General features: G+C 44.8%; 1 protein-coding gene across 3 annotated transcripts in view; it reads right to left on the bottom strand.

The window, feature by feature from the left end:
• Nucleotides 1–218: 218 nt before the first annotated feature.
• Nucleotides 219–22,592, bottom strand: part of LOC144128779 (apoptotic protease-activating factor 1-like) — a 101,627-nt gene continuing 79,253 nt past the window's right edge. The window contains exons 17-21 of one of the 3 annotated variants that reach the window (XM_077662471.1): nucleotides 21,809–21,928; nucleotides 17,221–17,343; nucleotides 14,033–14,164; nucleotides 12,555–12,683; nucleotides 219–8,109 (exon numbers count right to left, since the gene is read on the bottom strand). In XM_077662471.1, the coding sequence (XP_077518597.1) occupies nucleotides 7,741–8,109; nucleotides 12,555–12,683; nucleotides 14,033–14,164; nucleotides 17,221–17,343; nucleotides 21,809–21,928 (873 nt within the window). In that variant the 3' untranslated portion in view covers nucleotides 219–7,740. The remainder of the gene's footprint in view (nucleotides 8,110–12,554; nucleotides 12,684–14,032; nucleotides 14,165–17,220; nucleotides 17,344–21,808; nucleotides 21,929–22,592) is intronic. The other 2 variants (XM_077662472.1, XM_077662473.1) reach the window with 2 other exon arrangements.

Below are 22,592 nucleotides of genomic sequence, written 5' to 3'. Positions count from 1 at the left end.
TAAAAGCACCTCTTATCTTTTGTGTTGAAGCCAACAAGAGAGAAAACATCGTAAATGGGCTACAGGTCTGTCCCTCTGTGCCAGACAGGTGGATGTTAACACTGCAGAATGGCAAGCGAGCAGCTGTAGGATATGAGGGTACAGCAACTGTATAGCGCATATCTGCATCGATGAGTATGTTAGTCACCCATTCTATAAACAATATAAAGTACAGCATACCAGCAAAAAGCTATAAAGTTTTATAAAAACCATCCAAACATCACAATGCAAACACACTCTCAGTTTCATGAAGACCACATTCAAAATGCATATTGTACAAAAATGAAGAAACAACTTGGTTGTCTTTTAACAGTGCATAGCAAACACACAAATGTAAAGTACACAAGTTAAAGACGTGTTCCAAAAAGCACTGTGGCCCATTGAATGGCTACCACTTAAAACATATTTATCTCGTGTAGAAATAAACTGCAAGCATCGTCCTTCAATAAGCAACAGCTACTCAACAGCACATAGTTTCCATACAAATATATGATACACAAGCAAGCAACATGCATTCCAAAAAGACTTTATGGCTGACTAAAAGATTACGACTAAAGGTTTTGTTTGCATACAATGCCCCATGCTTAAGCTGCACTAACTTCTAGCCGATTAAGCTCCAGAGGATAAAAAAAGTAAGATCAAGGACGACAAGTTTTGCTTAAAAACAGATTGCACATAAAGAATACTGGTGGCATCACTTATTGCACTTATGCATTGTGCCACAATCTGGGTGCCATGTACATTCACAAGCATCTCTGGAACATTCAAAAAGGTGAAAAAAAGAAGTGAACACATTAGTTGACACTGTAATAAAACCCTGCATCCAATATGCACAGGATTACCGACACTGCGTGCAACACGCGATCTCTTTGACATCCTCACACCTAAGTACTCGATGCCTTAGAAAACGAGTAAATGGTCGCCCCACATAAAATTTCCATAGGCAGCAGTTTTTGCATGCACAATCAAAATTAACAAATGTCAGATACCTATCTGCTACATATGCATGAAACAAGGCTAATTTACTATTGTGAATACTGCACTCGCTTAAACCGATTCGTTTATTACGAAGAAAAAGAAAAGGAGCACGAAAGGGCCAATAAAAAGGGGCACACAGACAAGGTATTGTTCCTGCATCCCTTTGGGCCGTCCTCTTTGTGCATGCAGTTTGATTTCCCATTGCAGTAGCTTTTTTAAAAAGCTGAATGAATTACAGGTGAACATGGCAGAAAGTTCCTTGCAGAGCCACCACCAGAAAAAATGCTTGCTGTGAATGTAAAGGTTAGTGAGTGTGCCTAAATGTTTTCAGTCACTGCTCCTCTATGTCGCAAAAATGACTGCCCATCTTTTAGATTTTTTGTCCAGATGCATTTCCAGCAATAAAAAGAGGGACTTGGCAGACACAAAGTACCACAGCAAATCCAAAGGCACTACTTTTTTTTTTTTTAAAGAAAGCTCTGCTCGGGGCTTGGTAGGTGGACTGACTAACTGTTCATGTTGGAGCACTCCATAAAAGGGCCATGACAGCCTATTTTCACGCATACCCTGCTTATCGCATTTAATTCTCAACATGGTAAATTAAAGTTCTCTCAAGTTTCAGTTGATTCTGTGCAGTAAATATTTTAAAAACAAGTTTTTTCCATTTCTTCTGCGAACTGCTTGCTGGTCTGGCAACCTCTGATCGCTGATGTCACAGGGACATACCCACCCCGAGTCGTCTGCTGCGCGCTGTTGAGGTGCTTGCATGCACAACGTAGACGGCGGTCACTCGAAAAGTTTTCTTTTTTTTTAGCTTATCAAAATAAAATGTATTTGCCGTGTTTTCTTTTCGGAAGCCTTCAGCTTAGTACACGAGCTAAGTGATCCCTGGGAAAGCGGACTTGCTCATGGCGCCCGTTTTGTGATTGTTGAGGAAACAGAAATCGATGGAGCCCTGCTTTGTTATTTACGCTCAGAAACATGTTATTTTTATGTTATGAGTGAGGTCTCTTTTGAGCAGTCAAGTGCTCCCATATGTGAAAAGCAGCACATGCCGTGCATGCCTTCTGTGAAAGCCACGGCGTTTTGTAGCTGGCTACCAATTTCTTGTCCGCTATTCATCGGCTCGATAATTAAAATCAAATTATCACAAGGTGGCACTAGAGTAACCTTGAAGCACGAAAGGAGGAGGGAAAAGTGCTGAATGAGACGACTTCCCCGATGCATGTGTGCATTTGTAAGTCGAACAGACATTCCCTTCGGCTCGTAGAACCTTTTTGCAGGAACCAAGCCGCTTGCAAAACGCTACGCGACTCGAATGATTTCACTGCCCGCACCGATGAATAGTTGCCGCAGCCTAAATGAGTGCTTGAATATAATAGTAGATCATTTAGCGTTTACTGTGCACACGCATTGTGGCCCAGGAATGTGACGATTACGACAACTGCAGCCCCGCGCTGGGGATGTTTACATAGTTGTGCGCAAACTGTACTGCTCGTTTGCGTGGCATAAAACGCTAGGTGGGCTCACAAATTGTAGTTTTACTCATTTACATACTATGATAACACTGCAATAATTAAGCGCCGCTGATGCTATATCGCCTGCTTGAGAAATGCTTCGCGTAGGACTGGCACTTCCTGCTTAATTGTATCAGCTTCCTCTTATGTCAGCAATATTTTATTTTAAATCTCTTTAGCTAAAATACGTTCGGACATTACTTGAATGAATGAAAACAACCAGATTTGTTGTCCACAGTTGACGCCGACGGCTGCTGCCAGCTGCCTTCAGCACATGCTGTGAAGACCGGGTCACATATCGACACTTCCCCCTTATTGTACTCGCGCCCTGCGATGTAGGCAGTCTTTGCTTTGAGGGCACTGTAGCCAAAACTATGCTCGACAGGTATTTTCAGGCACTAAAACTTGCGAATTCGCTCTCCGCAATCGCCGAAATCACACACACGAGTCCTGCGTACTCGCTAGGCCTCGTCTCGAAAGAGGCCGGCGGTCCACCGTTGACCGAAATTCAAGAATCTGGCAAGAGTTCGCCGCTGATTAGTAAAAAAGTGTGAAGATATGAAATGCAGCCACTCGTTTCGCTTTTTTCGATACGAATAAGTACACGAGCACAGTTTTTCGGGTTGTCTATTCACCGGGCGTGAAGCTTAATTTCACTCAGCCGCACAAGCCCAGGCGATGGCGGCAAGCGGCACCATCGTGCGGCGCTTTCTGCCCGCGTCGCTTGTCTCGCCGATAGGTTCTATGCGCAGGCACCGAATGAAAGCACATCTTCGCTGGTGCACACACATCGTGTATGTCGCCGTGGCTAGCATGATCAGGTCCAATAAGTTTTAAAGTTCTTAAGTTTATAGAATGTCATACCAACTAGTCCCCCACCACACTCAGCCAGTTCCCACTAAGTTCACTCTTTACACTACTGCGATACGGGGTCATTGGTCGTGCTGGCGTTGTCATCACTCTAGCGTGACAGAACGGTGCGTCAGCGACGGCATTTGCATACCGACCAGCCAACCGACCGCCGATTGCCGTCGCATCGGCCTATTGTGACCGGACCCTACCTATACCAAAGAATAACTGCGTTACTGTTATTAGCGCTTTTGTGGCACCAGTCACTCATATATGAGAGACGAATGCTACTTCGATCGCCTGCCAATGTGCAGGAAGGAATGAGACCTCATTGCGCACACTGCAGCAATGAGAGCAGACGACGTTGCTCCGAGCACGCCCTAGTGACATCACAAGAGCATTCAATATGGCGATCGCTGCCGGTGGGAGGAGTTCCCCGTTCTCAATTTCAATCGCATTTTTTGGAATATACAGCGCGTCCAGGGCAGCCAAATTTCTGAAACTGAATCATAAGCTCTTGTATTAGTTACTGAAGCACAAAACTGCAATAGGAAGAACGACCATGTCATGGCCTCTTTAAGAGTGCACTGCCACAAGCCTAGTTGTCAGTCATCGCTTCATTGTTTATCAATTGTAACAAAGCATCAGATTCATGGTGCTCTGCTTGATACTTCTTGCAACAAAATGAGCCCAAATATTCCACTGTCAGACTTATGAGGCATATGCAGGCTTTCACCTGTGCCCACTGATTGGTGATGCTTGCAGCTTTTTGCACACATATTGTGTGCCACCATAAACACTACACAATAACATTATATACAGAAGCTCGTATGTCATACTTAAATTACTATTCACACTGTTTAAACAGTATGCAACTAGACCACAAAAGTGATCAACGGCTACGTGCACACTGTTGTATAGAAACATTTAAAATCATGCAAAAAATTTGCCCCTGACACGTATTGAGCAGAAGTGAGAACAAAAATGTCATCACCCTTGTCAGAGGCACCCATAGGATCAAAAAGAAATCAGCACAGCAGTATAGTACTAAGCACAGATTTTTCTGAATCCTTTGGCAGAAATGATAAACATATGGGAGAAAGCAGTTTTGTAAGAGATCCTAAAAGCTTGGCGATTATTTTTCCCTCAATGCAAACTGCATGACAACAACCAACAAAGCAAAGCTAAGCAAAACAAATGAGCCCACAGTCAAACGCTTTCTTGAAGGCGTAGCCAAACTTAGCACATCAAGTATTTACAAATATTCTTTGTTTGGCCCCTGAACGTTTAAGCTGCTATTTGTTTTGGGTAGCACAAGGCACAAAAGTGACGCAGTTCATAAAAATATTCTTCGAAAACTCGTGCTAGAGCCACAGCTCAAATAAAGAAAGCACAAAAAAGCCTGAAGCCCTGTTGAAGACATTTCTGGGGCAGTAAAAACCACCATGCAGTTGCATTTGAAAAGGTTGGCTTCATAATGTAAAAAATATTGTAAATTAAAATTGGTGGCTCGTGGTAACCCATAAATTTTGTTCAATGCAACATAGCAAACATCAGCCAAAAATGGCACAGACAGCATTATATGGCCTTGCACATCATTATACAACATTGCATCATGATATTGCATATTTAAATGTGAAAAACATGTATAAGCATTGCATGTTCTAAAGGCGAGAAAACTGTTCAATATCTCAGTTGAAATCACTGCTACCAACACACTTTAGCACAGTACACAGTAAATGTATGCACTCAAAAAGCGACAGTAAGAATGCGTCACTTGCCTAACGGCAAAACAAGGCCGCTTTTTTTTTTAAATATGCAGAGCATTGCAGCAGATGTGAAACGAAAAATTTTAAAATTTGGGCTGCAGCACCTTGCATGCACAGACTTGTACAATCCCATCCTGTAGGCATTGAAACCATGAAATGAAAACAAAGAACCAACAATGCATATCTTTTAGCTCTCATCATCCTGTACTTAAGCACTGACTAAAGTGCATGGCATCTTTAAAAACAAGACAAGTTTAACATTTAACATATCTGTACAAGTGAAGGGGAAAATGCCACTCTCAAGTCACTCCACAAGTGACCTCATTTAAGCACCCCAATGTCTTACAAACAGTATGATGCAGACTGACAAATTCTGTGCACCATGACCAAAAGAATACAGCCATACTTAGCATGTCAATCCTGAAAATAGCCCTGGAAAATGAATGTCGTCGCAGGTATTCAGCAAGCGAGAGACCCTGCACTGGTGAGGATGGGATACTTTCTTGATTCCAGCAATGACACACTGCATGCCCAAGGCCAGCTTCTGAAAACGTGTTACATTGAATGCAATTATTTATTTTAAATTATTTTACTTTCCGTGGCATTCAACCCTCAATAAAATTTAGACCAATCACCCTGAAGAACTTTGATAAGACATCCTAAATGAAATCACAAGTGAAAATACTAGAACTCATCGTAAACACAGTGCGCACCACAGGTTTTATTTTAAAATTTCTCCCAGTGACTTTACTACGAACAATGTTTCTAAGCTTACCAAAAAGCAATTCAACTTTTCACTTCCTTCTGAGGTAAATTTTTATTTTTAGGATAGCCTTCTTGCTGACACCATATTTTAAGAACAATTATAAACTACCTGGTCAGGCCAAAATTTTTCACCTAAAAAAGCTAAGGTATGTGAAGACGACCAAGAACACTTCTACAGAATAAAAAGAACACCTTCTATTTGTGAAACATTGGACATATACAGCACCATAAGAAATAAATACTGGTCAGACTACAACCTTAGCTAACATTTCAAGCAATGTAGAAGTACCATGCTTGTCAAAACAGCTCACTGTTATGCCACACTTGCAACCGCTACACATGCCTGTGCTAAGGTATTCCAGTTAGATGCTACTAACAAAGTTCTCAAGCAAACATTTTTTTTTCTTAATGTCCTGAGTGCCATGCTAAGGTTCATCTCTTGCGTAAGCAAAAGTCTAGTGCTTTATTACCCCAAATTGTGAACAGCTGTGATCACTTTGAATTATGCGTTTCTCTGAATGCAAGTGAAAAAAAAAAGATTAAAATTTAATACAATACTATGGCACAGTCATTCCTTAAAAATTTATCTTTCGTGGATTACAATTCTTTGACTGGTGTAGCAATCGCTATAATAAAAAATCACCAAAATCATGTTCGAGATACCAACCAAAAAGAAAATTTAATGGTAAAGAAAAGAGCAAGATGTGGAATGCTGAATCATCCGTTCACAAAAATGAAGATGAGAGATCAGGTGAGAAAACGGTGCACCAGGCCAAGAATCACCACAAGTTGTACAACTTGAGCGCCACTTCCAGCACAATGTGACATCGCAATGTGTGCCGTGTGTGGGCTAGAAAGTCACTTCTGGTACAGCTATGCCTATGTACAGATAGTGCTGCCCTCTTTTCCAAGTTGCTGCTGCTGTCAGAACCTTTTGCAGCCTGAAAGTAAACTGTTCTGGTGCTCTGCACTAGCTATCAGTTGTGTTTGTACTGCTGTGTACACATGACAGGGTACTCAGTTCAGGCTGCCAAACATGTATAAGGTGCACAACTGCAGTTGCATAATTTATCTGAAGCCCGTCCTGAACGCACCTAACAGGTAGAGCACAATGCTTATTTTATCACTCTCTATCACTGAAAAACGTTCCCCTCAAGGTATTTGCTCTCATTTAATGTTTCAAAGAATACTACTTTTCCTCAAAAGGAGAACTGCAAAGCACAAATGTTCCAACGACATCTGCCAACACATTTGATATGTTTCTGCATGGCTGAGAAACAGGTATTATAAAGTTTGTCACTGATGGTTCCTCTATCAACATGCTGAAAGGTACGCACTTGCATGAGAGTAAAAAGCATAGCCAGACAGGCCAGACTAGGTTATGTGGCTTTCAACAGTGATAGCAAAAAAAAAAAGGAAGAAGCAAACAGAAGACCACTGTTGTTCATGGCTAAAAACATGGCAATATCATGACATGAGCTGCTCTTTGGCAGCAGACCTAGGCACAGCTCAGGTTTCATCATGCAAGATTATGACAGGTGTACACATGATTGGGCTGGAAGTTTATGAATGATCTGCAATGGCTTTGAGGAGGGCATTAGCACTTGCCATTAACTGCAGTGAATGCTACTCAAAGGCTCCTCCGGTAGTGGTACATTTTGAGAATTTGAGCTGAAGAGCCCTTGGCCTTGCATCTGCCAGATATGGCACATAACAAGTGCAAACATGGAAGAACAGCATTCAGCGTGTGGGCAGGGCAAGCACAATGCAGACTTCACACGCACTTCTCTTCCCTTCCTGTCCTTCTCCTAAAACAAGATCGATCAACTCTCTACAGTGCTTTCAACAGCTAGCCTGTTGAGCACATACAGCATGCCAGAGTCGTCCACTGTGACGAAGGTTCTGAAGTCAGGTGATGCAAAGAGGGCCACGGCCTTGGAGCTGCGCAGCTGGAATCTCTGAAGCAGATGCTGAGACCGATGCTGCTGTGCGAGCGATTCCATGGATGTTATGCTTCCAGCATCATCCAGTGAGTTCAATGCTGCCTCGGCTTCCAGGCAGCCCAGAGACCACCAGCAAATGGACTCTGAAAGGGATGCAAGCTGCCGGCCGTCAGGGGAGAATGCCAGGTCCCAGACCCACTGCTTGTGCTGCCCAAGCTTGAGTGGTGTGTCCTCTCCGCAAGTGTATACCTACAAGTGCCAAAGAGCATTCTTGAAAATTCTTGCGTTTTAAAAAGTGGAGAAACCAAATTTTTGGTTGGCATGTTCTTTGTTTCAAACGTTGTGTATTGCCACAGGGTGCATGATGCATGCTCCGCAAGTCATATATGCACAATAAATATTTTATTAATGCGAAAGCATTACTTGGCTCATGCGTGGCATCCACGGAAGGTAAGCTTGGGTAAGTTCAGAGGAGCGCCACGCAAGCTGCAGCCAATGAGAGGAAGCTTGGGTAAGTTCGGAGGAGCGTCATGCGAGTTGCGCAAGAAGTTGCTTGGGAAGAGCAACATTGGTTGCACAATCCCTACCAATGGCTGTGACAGGAACAGCCACCTGCCAGTGCAGTGGGGCACTGCTTAACCGCTGTGCCACTGAGCTGGTAGTAGTATGAGGACTCGCCACCAGCTATGAATGTTAAGTAGAGAAAAACATACCCTGCATACATGGGCATTAACCCAAGAAACTTTTGCATTCATAGCACGTAAGGAGACTTAAGTGCCCCCGGCAGTTTTTTATTGCATTATTTAAACTGAGTGATTTCGGTTTAGGCTTCTTGGCGCCAAGGTGTGTTATGACACCACGCCGAGGGAAGAGCGGCAACCCTGGTCCCGTGGGCCCCAAAAGTAGTAACACATGGACTGCAGCATAGTCTGCTCTCATGCACAAGCTGTGCATACCAGCGCCTTTTGAAATGCTCACCAGTACTGCAATATGCTGAGCAAAGCCAAGCGGGCGAGGAATGATATCGTGTTCTGAAACCAAGCGGCTTGCTTGGGCCGATCTCAGTTGGCATGCTGCGTATGCCAACACAGTTTCTGTGTTGTATTTAGCTTTGTTACACTACGCCGATGGAAATGCTCACCAGACGTCTGTGCCGGTGGCTCGTAGTTGACAGCGCGTCAGTTGGCCGATTCCCTGGTTACATTACAACGACACAATGCCTCCCTGTCCGTACCAGCCAGTACCTGTTGCTGTCTTCACTTCGCTCTGCCCACACAGCCGCACTGCGAGACTGCTCCGGGTCCCGTGGCTGCTGATTTCGTTATCTACTGTTAGCCTTTTTCTGCTACTTGTTTAACAAACAAGCAAAAGCTCGAAGAAGTACGGTTGTCAGTATACAGAAAGATGTAGAGCAGAATGAAGGCATGTAAAAATGTAGAAGTTAGCCCCAATGCTTTCGCATACAAGGGACAGAGTAAAAAGGGCAGTTAAAAAAGAACTAAAAGAAAATTGCCCGGACTGCACCGCCAGAGGCACAACGGGCTGACATGTAGGGGAGAAACAAAGGGGTATGTTGTGGCCAACTCAATGTAAAAATACTGTCGCCATAGTGAGCACAACCAAGGAAAAAGAGTGAATGCTAGTAGCAAGCCCAAACCGATATGCTCTGGTAGCAACATGAAACCATTAAAGAAAATAACATCAGCACCTTCACTAGTACTGACATCAACATAGCTTCTTGGTGGGTTATGTAGATTACCACATCACCAGGCATCTATGCCTCCAAAATCAAGGAAGGAGTAAGTGTTCTTTCTCAAACCAACAGCAAGAACTGTTATGGAGATTGGTAGGAAGTCACTTGGCATCAGCAGGCTGAAAGGCCATGACCGTATCTTCCTCATGGGTCCTTCCACATATATGGCCCACTGCGTTTCTTTATTTGCCATGCACTGTCACTTTTTTTGCACTGTCAGAATTCCAAACATATTTAAAGTGAGAAACCTTCGTCCTCATCCATCTGGAACCTAGTGCTTGCATGGGTGCGAAAAAAAACAGCACCACTACAAGGCTCAGAAGCACAGGGTGTGGGCTGTACACTTTTGACAAAGGCTATATCTTTGGAGCACAGCATCGTTAAGAATCAGTTGTACACACATAAAAAACAAACACAGGAAAACGATGAAGATGAAAAGAGCTCAACTCGTTCACCAACTCGCCCGACAAGAAGTGCTTCTAAAACCAGAAATAAGCAAATAAGACCAGAAATAAGGACCAGAAATAAGGAAACTAAGAAGCAGTTTATGCAAATCTGCATGTCAGCTACAACTGAACGCTCCAATGAAACCTCGCCAGACCTACACATGACGTATGGAATTTGGATTGCTGCTTCTCAATGATTTATTTCCAATTCTTATTTGCCAACAGCTTCAGCAATACAGTTGAACCTCGCAATAACGAAATTGCCGGGGGCGAGATAATTTTTCGTTTTCGCGAGAATTTCGTTATCGTGAAAACGGGACTGTACAGATGAATAAGTACGAACATGAGCCAGCGGTAGCGAAATTTTATTTGAAAAAAATCTGTGATCATCGTTTGCCTTTTCTTGCTTTGCAGCAGCATCAAAATCCTGCTCTCGCAACTTAGCAGGCTTTCTATTGCAACATCATCGTCGTGAGTGCCGATGAACGAACGTTTGGTGTAGAGGGCATCGAGCACATCCCGCGGACATGCCTCCTTTTTCTCGAGCTGATCGTCGCTGCCTTCGTCATTGCTCTCCTTGGTCATGCCACACACATTCTTGATGATGGCGTCATCTGTCAATTCCTCATGGACAATTTCATCTTCATCCACAAAGAGGAAGTCGTCCAATGCCTCCGGCACAGTCTCGTCGACACCGCGCAGCTCCTGCCATGCGCTGACCAGTGCGGCCTCTTCTTCTGGCGATGCGGCGAGCTGCTCAGTAGCGAACCCCGCGTGCTGGAACGAGTTCCGAATAATGGTTGCTCTTGTTGCTATCCACGCCGTGGCCACCATTTCCAGGGCCATAAACAAATCCACTTCCAACGGGCGCTTCATCTCGATGCTCAATAGCAGCCATTGAAGAAGCCTCCCTCGGCATGTACACTTCACACTACGTATCACACCTTGGTCTAAGGGCCGAATCACGGAGGTACAGTTCGGGGGGAAAAATATCAGGCGAACGTTTGTCAGAGTCGTGTCATCAACGTGATGCGCACTGCAGTTATCTAAGAACAGGCACACAAACCTTCCTGCTTTTCGCATGTCACCATCGAATGCGTCCAGCCAACTCATAAAGATGGCGCGGGTCATCCATGACTTAAGGTTGGCTGTGTAATGCACGGGCAGTCTGCGATTGTCCTTAAAGCAATGAGGCTTTTTGCTTCGGCTGATGACGAGGAGCGGACGCTTATCAGAGCCGTCCATGTTGGAGCACAGCAAAATCGTAACGCGTTTCTTGCTATGCTTCCCGCCATGGCATCGTTGCCCTTTCAGTTCCAGTGTCTTTGATGGCAGCATCTGGTAGAACAAGCCAGTTTCGTCGGCGTTGTAAATGTCGCAGGGCTTGTATGCGGCTTAGATGTCTTCGTACGTTTTTCACATCCAAGTTGATGCTGATTCTGTGTCGACGCTTGCCGATTCACCCGAGAGTACTTTGGCAACAATGCTATGCCGTGCCTTAAAATGGCTCAGCCAACTGGCACTCGCCTTAAATGTGTCGTGCCCTAGTTGGCACGCGAAGCCGAGGGCTTTTTAAAGCTGCACTAAGATTCCGGACAGTGGCACCTTGTTTGCTGTCTGTTCCAAGAACCAGGCATACACAGCCTTGTGCTGCGCACGTGCTCCATTCTCCACAGCAGCCAAAATGCTGCCTTTGCACTTCAATATCGTCGACAGCGAACTGCATGGAATTCCAAACTCTTGCACAATATCCATTTTCTTCCTTCCTTTAGCAGCTTGAGCGATGAGTTCCGCCCTTTCCTGAAGCGTCAAAAACTTCCGCTTTTTGGTCGGAGGAGGCATCTTCTCAGCACGTCGACACACCAGACAAAAAGAAAACATTGGATGTGTGGCCTGCTGGGCCGCAACCAACACAAACATCCGCGATGATGATATGGCTGTGCCTGTTTGAACCGATTCGCAACAAATCAGAGCCCGCTAAAAAAGGATTTTTTTTTTTTCATACGACAGGTGCGCAGTCATCATCATCAGCAACTTGTAAACAAACATGGCGCGTCCGTAAATGTGCTTGTTGGTAGCGTGGAAGCGCCGAAAATGTTAAAAGCAGTGTACTAGAATGTGTTCCAGCGCTTTATTTTCCTGTTATGGCTTACGACTGAAGAAAATGTGTGGACTGCTAGTTCAGAAACCTTCGTTGTTGTGAGACAGAAGTCAGAAAGCATTTCGTTGTTGAGAGAAATGAAATGCATTGAATCTTATGAACGTCGGCCGGGGCCACGAAAATATTTCGTTCGGTCGAGAAATTCGTACTTGCGGTTTTCATTATTACGGGGTTCAACTGTACTATACTGCTACAATTATCAGGAGCAACTATGACCAGCTGGTGCAAGAGGTAATTGAATGGTAAAAAAAAATAAAGTAAGGCTAATCAGCATCAAAGGACTCAACCCAACATAGTACACAGACAAAAAACAAGATTTCTTAATTTTACTCACATAGACAGATCCACTGTCGGTGCCAGCTGCCACAATAACACCCCTTGAGCTTGGTCCAAACCGACAGCAGCGGACGCAGTCGTCAAGCGTCTGGATGATGCATGGCTCGCCTGTTCTGGCATCCCACAGCTGTTGAAAAAGTGCAAGGTCCCTTTTTAATCACATGCGAATGCATGAAAAAAAATATGACAGAAGTAGAAGCGACGGGGCAACACACACTAACCAGGTGTCCAAGATTGGATTACTAAAAAAAGGTAGATAAAAAATAAGCAAAGATAAGTGACTAGTGCAAGCAATCATTTCATAGAAAAGCACTGGACAATGGATTGATGCATACCAAACACTTTTGCAAGCACACACACACAAACAGTCCAAGGCTGCAATACAGTTAAACCTCGATATACTGTAGTTAGTAAAATCTGTAGTTTCCTTCACAAAATTGAAATGCATATCCTGACATGCAAAGAATTCTCCAAACATGTTTCAGATCACTCACGATAAAAGCCTTTATTTTTGGTGAAAGTCGTATGTTACTTATGCACTTTATTTACCATCAATAATAGTTTTCCCGAAAACTCGCATTCAACTTTGTTAGATGTCAGTTCAGATTTCTTGTCAGTGCAGCGACGTGACAATTGTATGAAGCAGACCAGAGGGAAGTACTCGCTCAAGCACTCGCAGTGCGTCTGTGTGTTTAGGTGCAATATGGGATGCCATGGCCATGGATCGCTCCTGATGGCCCTGTGGCATGTCTACATGTGCGACCGTATGCAGTGCTTGAACATGCACAGCATTCTTATAGGCTCTTCACCAAGGTGGTGCTAATGTCAGTGCATGTTTAAGGAACACCGGGTGGTCTAAATTAATTTGAAGCCCTCCACTGCGATGTCCCTCATAAGCCATGTGGTGCTCTGGAACAACAGACCCCACAGCTTAAATCTTATTTAGATGATTATTATTGTCGGCTTAGGCTGTGTAATCGAGCATATAGCTGTAAGGGTCTCGCCTCATGTTAAAACGATGCAAAAACTTGCCCATCCACTGCACAAAAACACATTCATAGAAAAAAGCTTTTTTCAGAGTTTGCATTTCTTAGATCTCAGTTACCGATGAGCCCTTCAAAGTGCAAGCTTGAAAGAAAAGCTCCTCTGCAATAAAAAATAAAAAAGGGTTCAAAGTGCAGCGTTACTTTCATATTATCAAAAGGCTTTATGTGCTCCAGCCTCATCATCGTCATTTGCATACGTGCTCGACATATGCGGGCCAGGGAGCACAGGGTGTTTTGCACAGGGTGTTTTATAGACTCGTGTTGAGCAAAAATATTCTGTTACATTGAGGAGTTCATTAAACTGAAGTTCGGTGCATTGAGGTTTAACTGCAATACTAAAATACTACCAAGAACTGTAGGAAAAATGCAGCAATGATACACGAGCCTCACACCATCAATGAGACAACAGACAATTAATCTGATGGCTCACCTGAATGGTTTTATCAGTGGATCCAGAAAGAAGGAATGCTCCATCTGATGAAACATCACAGCACAAGATTGGATTGCCATTGTGACCTTCAATGGGAGCAAATGTCTGGTCATGACACTTCAGATTCCATATCTAGAAAATGAAAACAGCAAACCAAAAAGTTTAATATCACATTGTCACTGTCACCAAAGTACACCGCAATTATGGGTGAATGAATACAATGTCCAAGCATGACTAAATGATAAGGAAGGTACTAATCACACCAGCAGTCTAACACCTTGTGGTTCTAAGCACATTGAAATAGAAAATATAACAATCATGACAATTATCACAAACCGGTGCCCACCGAAATGCTGTTGCTGCATCTTTAAAGCAGAAGTCAAAGGCATAGACAGGCAACAAAGGGAAATATGTCCATCTTGCTTCTTCCAGCGGGTTCCCTCACATGGTCTTTGCAACTGTTGTTGCCCTGGAAAACACTCTGTTCTCGCTTTGCGCAGCATGAGGTGTGCATCGAAACGTGTTCACTGCATGACCCACAGCTGCACTGCCTGCATAGCCTGGTACTGATGACGTGACATGATGAACACATGACGAAAGCGTGGCTCTGGCTTGAATACACTCGAATATTATCACTTGAAAATCGAACTTGGGAAACGGCGAAGTTCATGATCTTGGAAGGCAGTTTTGCACAGCAAAGTGATTTTTTTTTTAACTTTACGGATCTTTAGGACTGCTCGATTATTCGGACCGTTTTACGGGTCCCGTAAAGCCTGAAAAATTGGTTGGCAACTACCGTATCTACACGCATAATTAGAACACTTTTTATTCAGAAATTAGGGCTCGAAGAAGGGGGTGCGCAAATTACGCGGGGATTTCACGAGCGCGAGTTAAAAAACTCCACAAAGGTCATAAAGCGCAATATAGGTATAGTGTATGTCGCTGCGTATACGTCAGCACCCGTACTCGCACCCCACGCTGGCCGCCCCCCGAAAAAAAGTTCACTCTGTGGGGTTTGACTTGGGGAGATAAGTACGTTCTCCCCACTCAATCGCGGCTGACACGGTTCAAAGCCGCCCGGACCCCACCCCGTGATCGCGTACGCTACCGAGCGCTCGCTGACCACGGCGGGCCTTGCTCTGGGGGAACAAAGGAACGACACATTGGCTGACACAAACAGGCATTTATTGCTACAGCAACAATAACGCCAGCTAGCAACAAGGTACGCTAATGAATCGAGGTCGTCCGACTCACCAGCAAGGTTCCGAGCGAATGTTCGCCCGCGCTAGGGCAAGGGATATATACTCCGAAGGCCGGACAGGACGAGTACGGGAGCCTGTCTCCCCGTCGCTTCCTCGCCCCGCCGGCGAAGAGCGGAGCCCCGAGCGACACGTCCGCTCGGGCCGAAGATCCCAGCCCAAGCCCCTTTCCCGCGCGCGGGCTTTGGCAGTCTCGTGCGCAGCGATGCTGGCGCCCTCTCTTGCCAGTTAATGTAACTGACAAGGGAATGCGCTCAGCCTCGAAGTGAGACTGCCGCTGCACGGTGCCTCGCGGGAAAGCAAACTCAGGGGGCTGCAGGGCAGGTCCCCACAACTCTAAATGAAAAGCCGCGCACCCCCTCCCCCTAGCGAGATGGCACGAAGATGCGTGCATGAAGCTGAATAAGACGCTAAAACAGCGTCATCGCTTGCGGCCCAGCCAATTGTTCGATAGTTCCGGATTCCGTAAGTTTGCTTTCGCAACTTCGTTCGGGATAGCAAGCGCGAATCAATAAATCAATTATCACACCACACAATTCTTTAACAGTGCCGCGCGAGCGTCGACCAAACTGCTTTTCGGCGCGGAGCTGCGAAGCCAGAGAGAATAGCCACAAGCGCACTAGTTTTCCAACACAGCGATTGTCGTCTATGGGCAAACTTGTGCGCACGCGGTTATTCTCGCTGGCTTCGCCGCTCCGCGCCGTGATAAGGCGCTGACAAGCAGTTTGAAACTTGCCGTATAGTTGTGATATCCCATTGCAAGGCACGACCGAACAACCAAACACAAGCAGTCAGAGCCACCAAGAAAAGCGTAGCCGGCAGTCGAGTCACATGCATCAACCAGACAAACAGCGGTGTTGGCTCTTCTATCAGCTGCCGATCCTCCTCGCAAGCACTGCTGGCCGTTCCGAGTGGCGATGCCACTGGTGCTGCCGCGATTGTAACAGCGGCCTCTGACACCACCATGAACGCCCAGTGCACAAAAGATTCAAAAAGCCTTCCAAACAAACACGCGAAATAGCAAATGCTACTGGGTGCCATAGGGTAGAGCCCGCATGCATGATGGTGGTCTAGCGCAGCGCGGTGCGTAAAATATGCGAGTAAAAATTTTTTTTTTTTTTTGTAAACCCGGGTGATAAGTTAAGGGTGCGCAAATTATGTGAGGGCGCAAATTATGTGCGTAAATACGGTATACTTTGGATGGGGTATGTGCCTGATTAGGTCGGAATTAATCGCAAATCCCTATCATCTGCAGCGATGATGAACCAAGAATCAAAAACGGAGCATTCTGTAGAGACGGGCCAGCGGCGTCATCTTGCATCCACCAGAGGGACGAGTGCTGTCTTGCTCCGGGCAGGATCTAGGTTGCGATGCTTCACCTCATCGACAGAAACTGCATTTATATCTAGCTTCTATGTACGATATCACACCTAAAGCACTTTTTGATCTTATGGAGCCACCATGTGGTCATGCAAGATTCAGCATAAACATCATACTGCTGGGCCCGGCTCTCTCGGCACCACACATGGGGACTACGGTGGATCGCTGACATAAGCTTACACTTTTATCATGCACGCTAGGTTATGTGGTCGCTTGTACCATCCCTCTCATTTATACTTTGTATTCTACAATGCTTGAAAGCATGGCATAACATGGGGAATCCTCAATCGCACATTGCCAGCCAGCTAACGGCTCTGCTGAAGGCAGCCATGATGTCGTATCCGCCAGCTCATTGCCCAGAGTGCACGGAGTGTAACCGAGCAGCCACTCACAAAATGTCAAAAATACTGGTACCAACTCAAAAATAACTAGAATGATGACTGCATGCTAGTGTAATCCTTCCTTATACAAATGCCACTTTCTCAATGTTTTCAAATTTTTATTCAGTATCCCTTTAAGCTGTTTTGCTTGTACAGTGAGGTCCCTCACCATGAGCTCGCCCTTGTCTGAGGAGGAAAGAAGCCTGTAGTTGTCCGTAAACAAGCGGCATGGTGCAGTGATTGGGCCCCGGTGGCCCATCAGTGTGATGTGAGACCCATTCTTGCACCAGATCTGCAAAGGAATTAGCCATCAGTCCTGACCACAGCAAGTTTTGAACAAAAGCAAAGCTTGTAATAGCAGCAACAGCTGGCTCTGTAGGATTTTTTTTAGGGGTGTGCGAATATTCAAAATTTCGAATACGAATCGAATATTTTTTATATTCGATTCGTATTCGGGGAATTGATATTCGGGAATTTTCTAATATTCGAAAATTCCCGAATACTCGCCAGCGATCGTATACTGTGCAGACTATCATAAATTCGACCGTGGTAAAACCACAATATCTGGGCAAATTAGAAGATGATCCATTTAAAAATTCCAGGAAAACGATACAGAGGTCCCATTCCCTTCCTTTTCCGTCGTTTATCACGCAGTCCTATCACATTCCGACACCGCTAGGCTTGACCTCATGAGAAATTCCGCAAGTGGGCTTTCCCACACGTGAACAAGATGCCCGACTGCCTGCTTCGATTAATCGCAACGCAAAATCGCGTTTTTTTTTTTCAATCCTTCTGTAATACGTTACACATTTAATGCCCAAATTCCAAGAATGCATCCTGTCGCCTTCATAAGCCTCCGAACGTGACCTCCGCCATTCCGTTTTGTAAAATGCGCTATGCAGGAAAGCCTACTTGCGGGATTTCGCGGAAGCCTCCTGAAGGGGCGCGTCGAGTTGTCACAATAGGGCAAACGATCCTGTAAAAATCCCGCCTATTGTGTGGTGCATTGTAACCCGCACACCTCTTTAGCGGGCATAACGGCAGGCGTAACAACAATCGGAAGGCCCCTGTCGCTAGGTCAAAAAAAAGCCTGGCCGCGTAGTTTCGGTTTCTGAGCTTCGCCGCTGCCCCGTGGCAACTGCAACTGTGCGCCCGCATATTCGCCGGTAGTCCAATCCCAGCTTTGCGCGGCTTTTGGACGCCGACTGGAGCGTCGCAGGTGTTTTTTTTTCTTTTTTAGAAGCAGTCTCGCCATTCCGACGCCAGTATGTGTTCCCCGGCCCCTTGCTTTCATTTGTGCTGTTCTCCAAAACAGGCGGCTCGTCACGGGCTTACAGGTGTTAGCACAATGGAGCTGTCCCATAAGGCCTTACTGCATCTTCGCATTTTCGGCAGGTTTTCTTTTTTTTCTCGTGGCACGGGGAAGTTTATAAACCTAGGCCGACGTATAAAGTGAGCATTTCTTCCGGTCCCTTCAACTCCGAATGAATGAGGTTTTACTAGTCATCATGCTATTTTTTGTTGCCAGTCTTGTCATTTTATGAATCTTGTTTTGCATGACCTTATTACAGTTTGGATACTGTTATCCGGTGATCCATTATCAACTGGCCCAACAACTGGTTTTGGTTTTGGATACTGTTATGCTGTCTCATCAATGGTATACATTTCTGTGCGCACAATTTTTTATACGGTAGTGAGGCAGTCTAGTTTTGGTTATTTTAATTGCAAAGACCATAGACTATTTTGAAAAAAAAAAAGGGGGGGGGGGGGGCAACAACATTTGCTTGTTTATCATTTTCTGAATTTTTTTTTGTACTGAACAGATATTCGATTCATATTCGAAAATATCAATATTCGAACACCCCTATTTTTTTTTTTTTCGCTTATGGTACCAGTTGAACATATAACACCTTGTTCAAAACTACAGACTGGTAACCTTAGGTCAATGTGCCTACTCATGAAGCTCAATGCACTACTGTAGATCCCGGATATATTGAACCTAGATATGTTGAACTAGCATTGCCCATATCGAACAGTTCAAACATCCTCTTGAAAATCCCATGAAAAATTACAGCACTACAATTCATCATCATCAGTTTGAATATGCTCACTGTAGGGCAAAGGCCCATGTCTCTCCAATTAACCCTGTCCTTCAACTCAACAGCTGCGGCCACCGTACCGCCCAAAATTCTTAAACTCATCCGCCCACCTAACTTTCTGCTGCCCCCTGCTATGCTTGCCTTCTCTTGGAATTTACTCCATTACCCTTAAAAACCAGCGGTTATCGTGCCTTCGCATTATGTGCACTGCCCAAGCACATTTCTTCCTCTCGTTATTACATTACAAAACAAATAATAAAGCCGCGTGCTGGCGGTTTTGAGTGCAAACGAACAAACGACGCAAAGATTCACGGGAATATAAAACGAATTGAAATGGGAAGCTTTATGCACGAGGAGTGATCAATTACATTTAAAAAGTTTGTGCATGGTTTGTTTAAATTCTGGTAATCATGATCATGTACACGGGTCAGACAGTCTGCTTCTGTTGGGACAGGGTGGCTCAGCCTCACTGTACTTTGCATTAAAAGAGTCCTAGAACTGAAGTGTTTCAATTGTCAGAAATCTGATTCAAGTACAAGCAATTGGAGACTGGGGGGGCGCTGCCCCCTCAAAAAAAAAAAAAATGTTGGGGGGGGCACCGCACCCCCCCCCCCCCCCCCCCCCCCCCCCCTGACCCGGGGTCCCTCCCTATCATTTTCCTTTCCATGGCTCGCTGCGTTGTCCTTAACTTAAGCTGAACCCTTTTCGTTAGCCTCCACGTTTCTGCCCCGTAGGTGAGTACTGGTAAGATACAGCTGTTGTGTTCAGGAGTAAAACCAGTCAAAAAACGGGACACAGCGAAGAGACGAGGCACACACACGACGACTGGACTAGCAACTGTGCTTGTTAGAAGAAAACAGACTCCCAGGAAAAACTCCCGTTTTTTTACTGGTTTTACTCCTGAACATGTACCAACTGACCCAGATTTCAACACTACAGCTGTTGTGTACTTTTCTCTTGAGGGATATTGGTAAACTGCCATTCATGATCTGAGAGAACCTGCCGTATGCGCCCTACCCCACTCTTATCCTTCTTCTTCCAGTGCAGTTACTCCATTTCAAATATGAACAACCACCAACTAGCCCAGCTTGCCGCTCTACTGACAAAATGAAATCTATGAACTGACATATGACTGGCAACTTAAATAAATAGCATGATGGGTAGTAAAACATAATTTGGACTTCAAAGGACCAAGACAGATGCCTGAATCATTTGAAAGACGAGTTATAAGATGCCCCTTCCCTAAGCCCATGAAAAAACAAAAAAAACAAGAATGGCAAAATGAGGTGAAGCCTTATGAGGAGGCTGCATCGCACAAACAGTGAACAGCCGATGAGGAGACAGCAGTTTTGGCATGATGGAAAGAACATGGGCCTAAGCGACAGGAAACAACCACTCGCGCCAAATAAGCGAGGCATCTTCTAAAAAGAAATATACTAAATGGCCAACAATGCTCCAGTCGGCATTCGAAAGCAGCACACAGCAGGGTTCAGACAGCTGGTGAATTCGCAGCCGGGAACTGCCATCGCCGCCGGCTCGCGGCGAAGTTCAGAACGGCGAAGTTCAGAACCGAAACCACATAGCCAGGCTATATTTTGGCCTAGCGACAGAAGCCCTCCTATCGTCGTCATGCCTGACGTCAAGTGCATGAAAGATGTACACAGGCCTCCATGCACCATGAAATAGGCGCAATACACGACCACTTGCACCGTCACTAACACCCCAATTTGACTCCCTTTGGAAGCCTGATGCGAAATTCCACACGTGCGCTCTCCCGCATATCACAGCTGACCAAAACGAGGCGGCAAAGCTCATGTTAGAAGAGTTGTTAAAGCAACAGGACGAGTGCTATTAGATGCGAGTGTCAAGTATTTAATAGATTACAGAAGGATCAAACAAACAAAAACGCAAGCTTTCATGTCGAGACTGTTCGAAGCGGGTGGCCAGCCATTTAATATTCATCTAGTGTGGTATGTGGGGAAGCCCAGTAGTGGAATTTCGCATGAGGTCCAAGCCTGCCAGCATCCGAACATGACCAGTCCATGCAATAAACGACACAGAAGCGAAGAGGACACTTTTGTACTTTTTTTTGACACTTTAAACTCGATCTTTGGATAATTTGCATACATAACGTGGATTTGCCATGGTCAAATTTATGAAAGTCGGCAGTATTAAGTCGCTGATGGATATCTGGAAATTTTCTAGACGAATATGAACTGAATAACAAACACAGTATTTGATGTGTATTAGAAATATCAAACACTCATACAGCCCTAATTATGATGTGACCTGAAATTTTAATGCAAATGAACAACAAGCAAGCAGTTACCTAAAAGCTGCATAGGACAAGTCCATGATGTCGTGTCACGCATTGAAGGCAGGCTGGTAGCACAAAAATCTTACATATTTGTCGTCTCTTTGGTGAAGCAAGCCCTCCCATTATAGTAAATACACTGCTCCCGAACCAACCTGGTCCACATCAGTTTTCAATGCGTTGTATGTATGCAAATTCATGCTGATGATGTTACATACACTAAATTGAGATGCACAGCATGTCAACATCCAAGATTTTTACTCTGTCTGGGTGGTTTTGTGTGCCCATAATGCAAGACATGGTGCTAGTTAGGCCTTGGCAGTGAAAGAGAGCATGACACCTACCTTCACTGTTGCATCCAGGGAGCCAGAGATAGCCAGGCCTTCTGTCCATCCCAGCAACGATGTCACACTACCACTGTGGCTGCCCAGAGCTTTGCATTCATTGCTGGCCAAATCAAAAAGCTGCAAGCAAAAACAAAGACAAATTCAGCAAACAACGCAACTTGAAAAAGTGTATGCAAGGCAGCATACAACTTATTCAACTGACAAGACCTCACCTCCTAGCATTCCACTACAACATGGTGCAACCCATGTTGTACTAGTGCAAAATGTGCAAAAATTTTTATCTATTGTCACGCACCTTATTTCATGCTGTTTAATTTCTGAAGAGTGAAGGAACTAAGAAGCCTAACATACAAGGCAGGAGATAAAGTAAGCTACAAAGCTGCAGCTATTTGCCATAAATATGCCATAAGAAACCCACAGCAGAAGCAGAAGCACTAACGTCGGGAAGGCAACTAAGGAAACCAGATTATGGCTAGGAACTGTGTTTGTTATAACAATTCTGTACAATAATATGCATGCTCCTCAAGTTTTATGCTTTCAAAATAAAGTTGATTTGATTACAAGCATAAAGAAAAACAATAATAAAAGAATACTGTGAACTCTCTTCAAGACAAGTTAGCTGAATTCTGTGCCAAGCTGAACACAAGGTGCACACATGTGCAGCCCAAAAATAAACTGACAGTTGGAAACAGCCCAACTCTTCCCTGTCTTCTGTTCCGTGTTTTCATCTTGTTGCACTCATGAATTACGGATTTTTCAAAGCCTGGCTGAGAGACCGAAT

Source organism: Amblyomma americanum, chromosome 4, assembly GCF_052857255.1.
Source record: "Amblyomma americanum isolate KBUSLIRL-KWMA chromosome 4, ASM5285725v1, whole genome shotgun sequence".
NCBI lineage: Eukaryota > Metazoa > Arthropoda > Arachnida > Ixodida > Ixodidae > Amblyomma > Amblyomma americanum.
The sequence above is the reverse complement of the archived record's forward strand: the minus strand, read 5'-3'. Positions and strand labels throughout refer to the sequence as shown.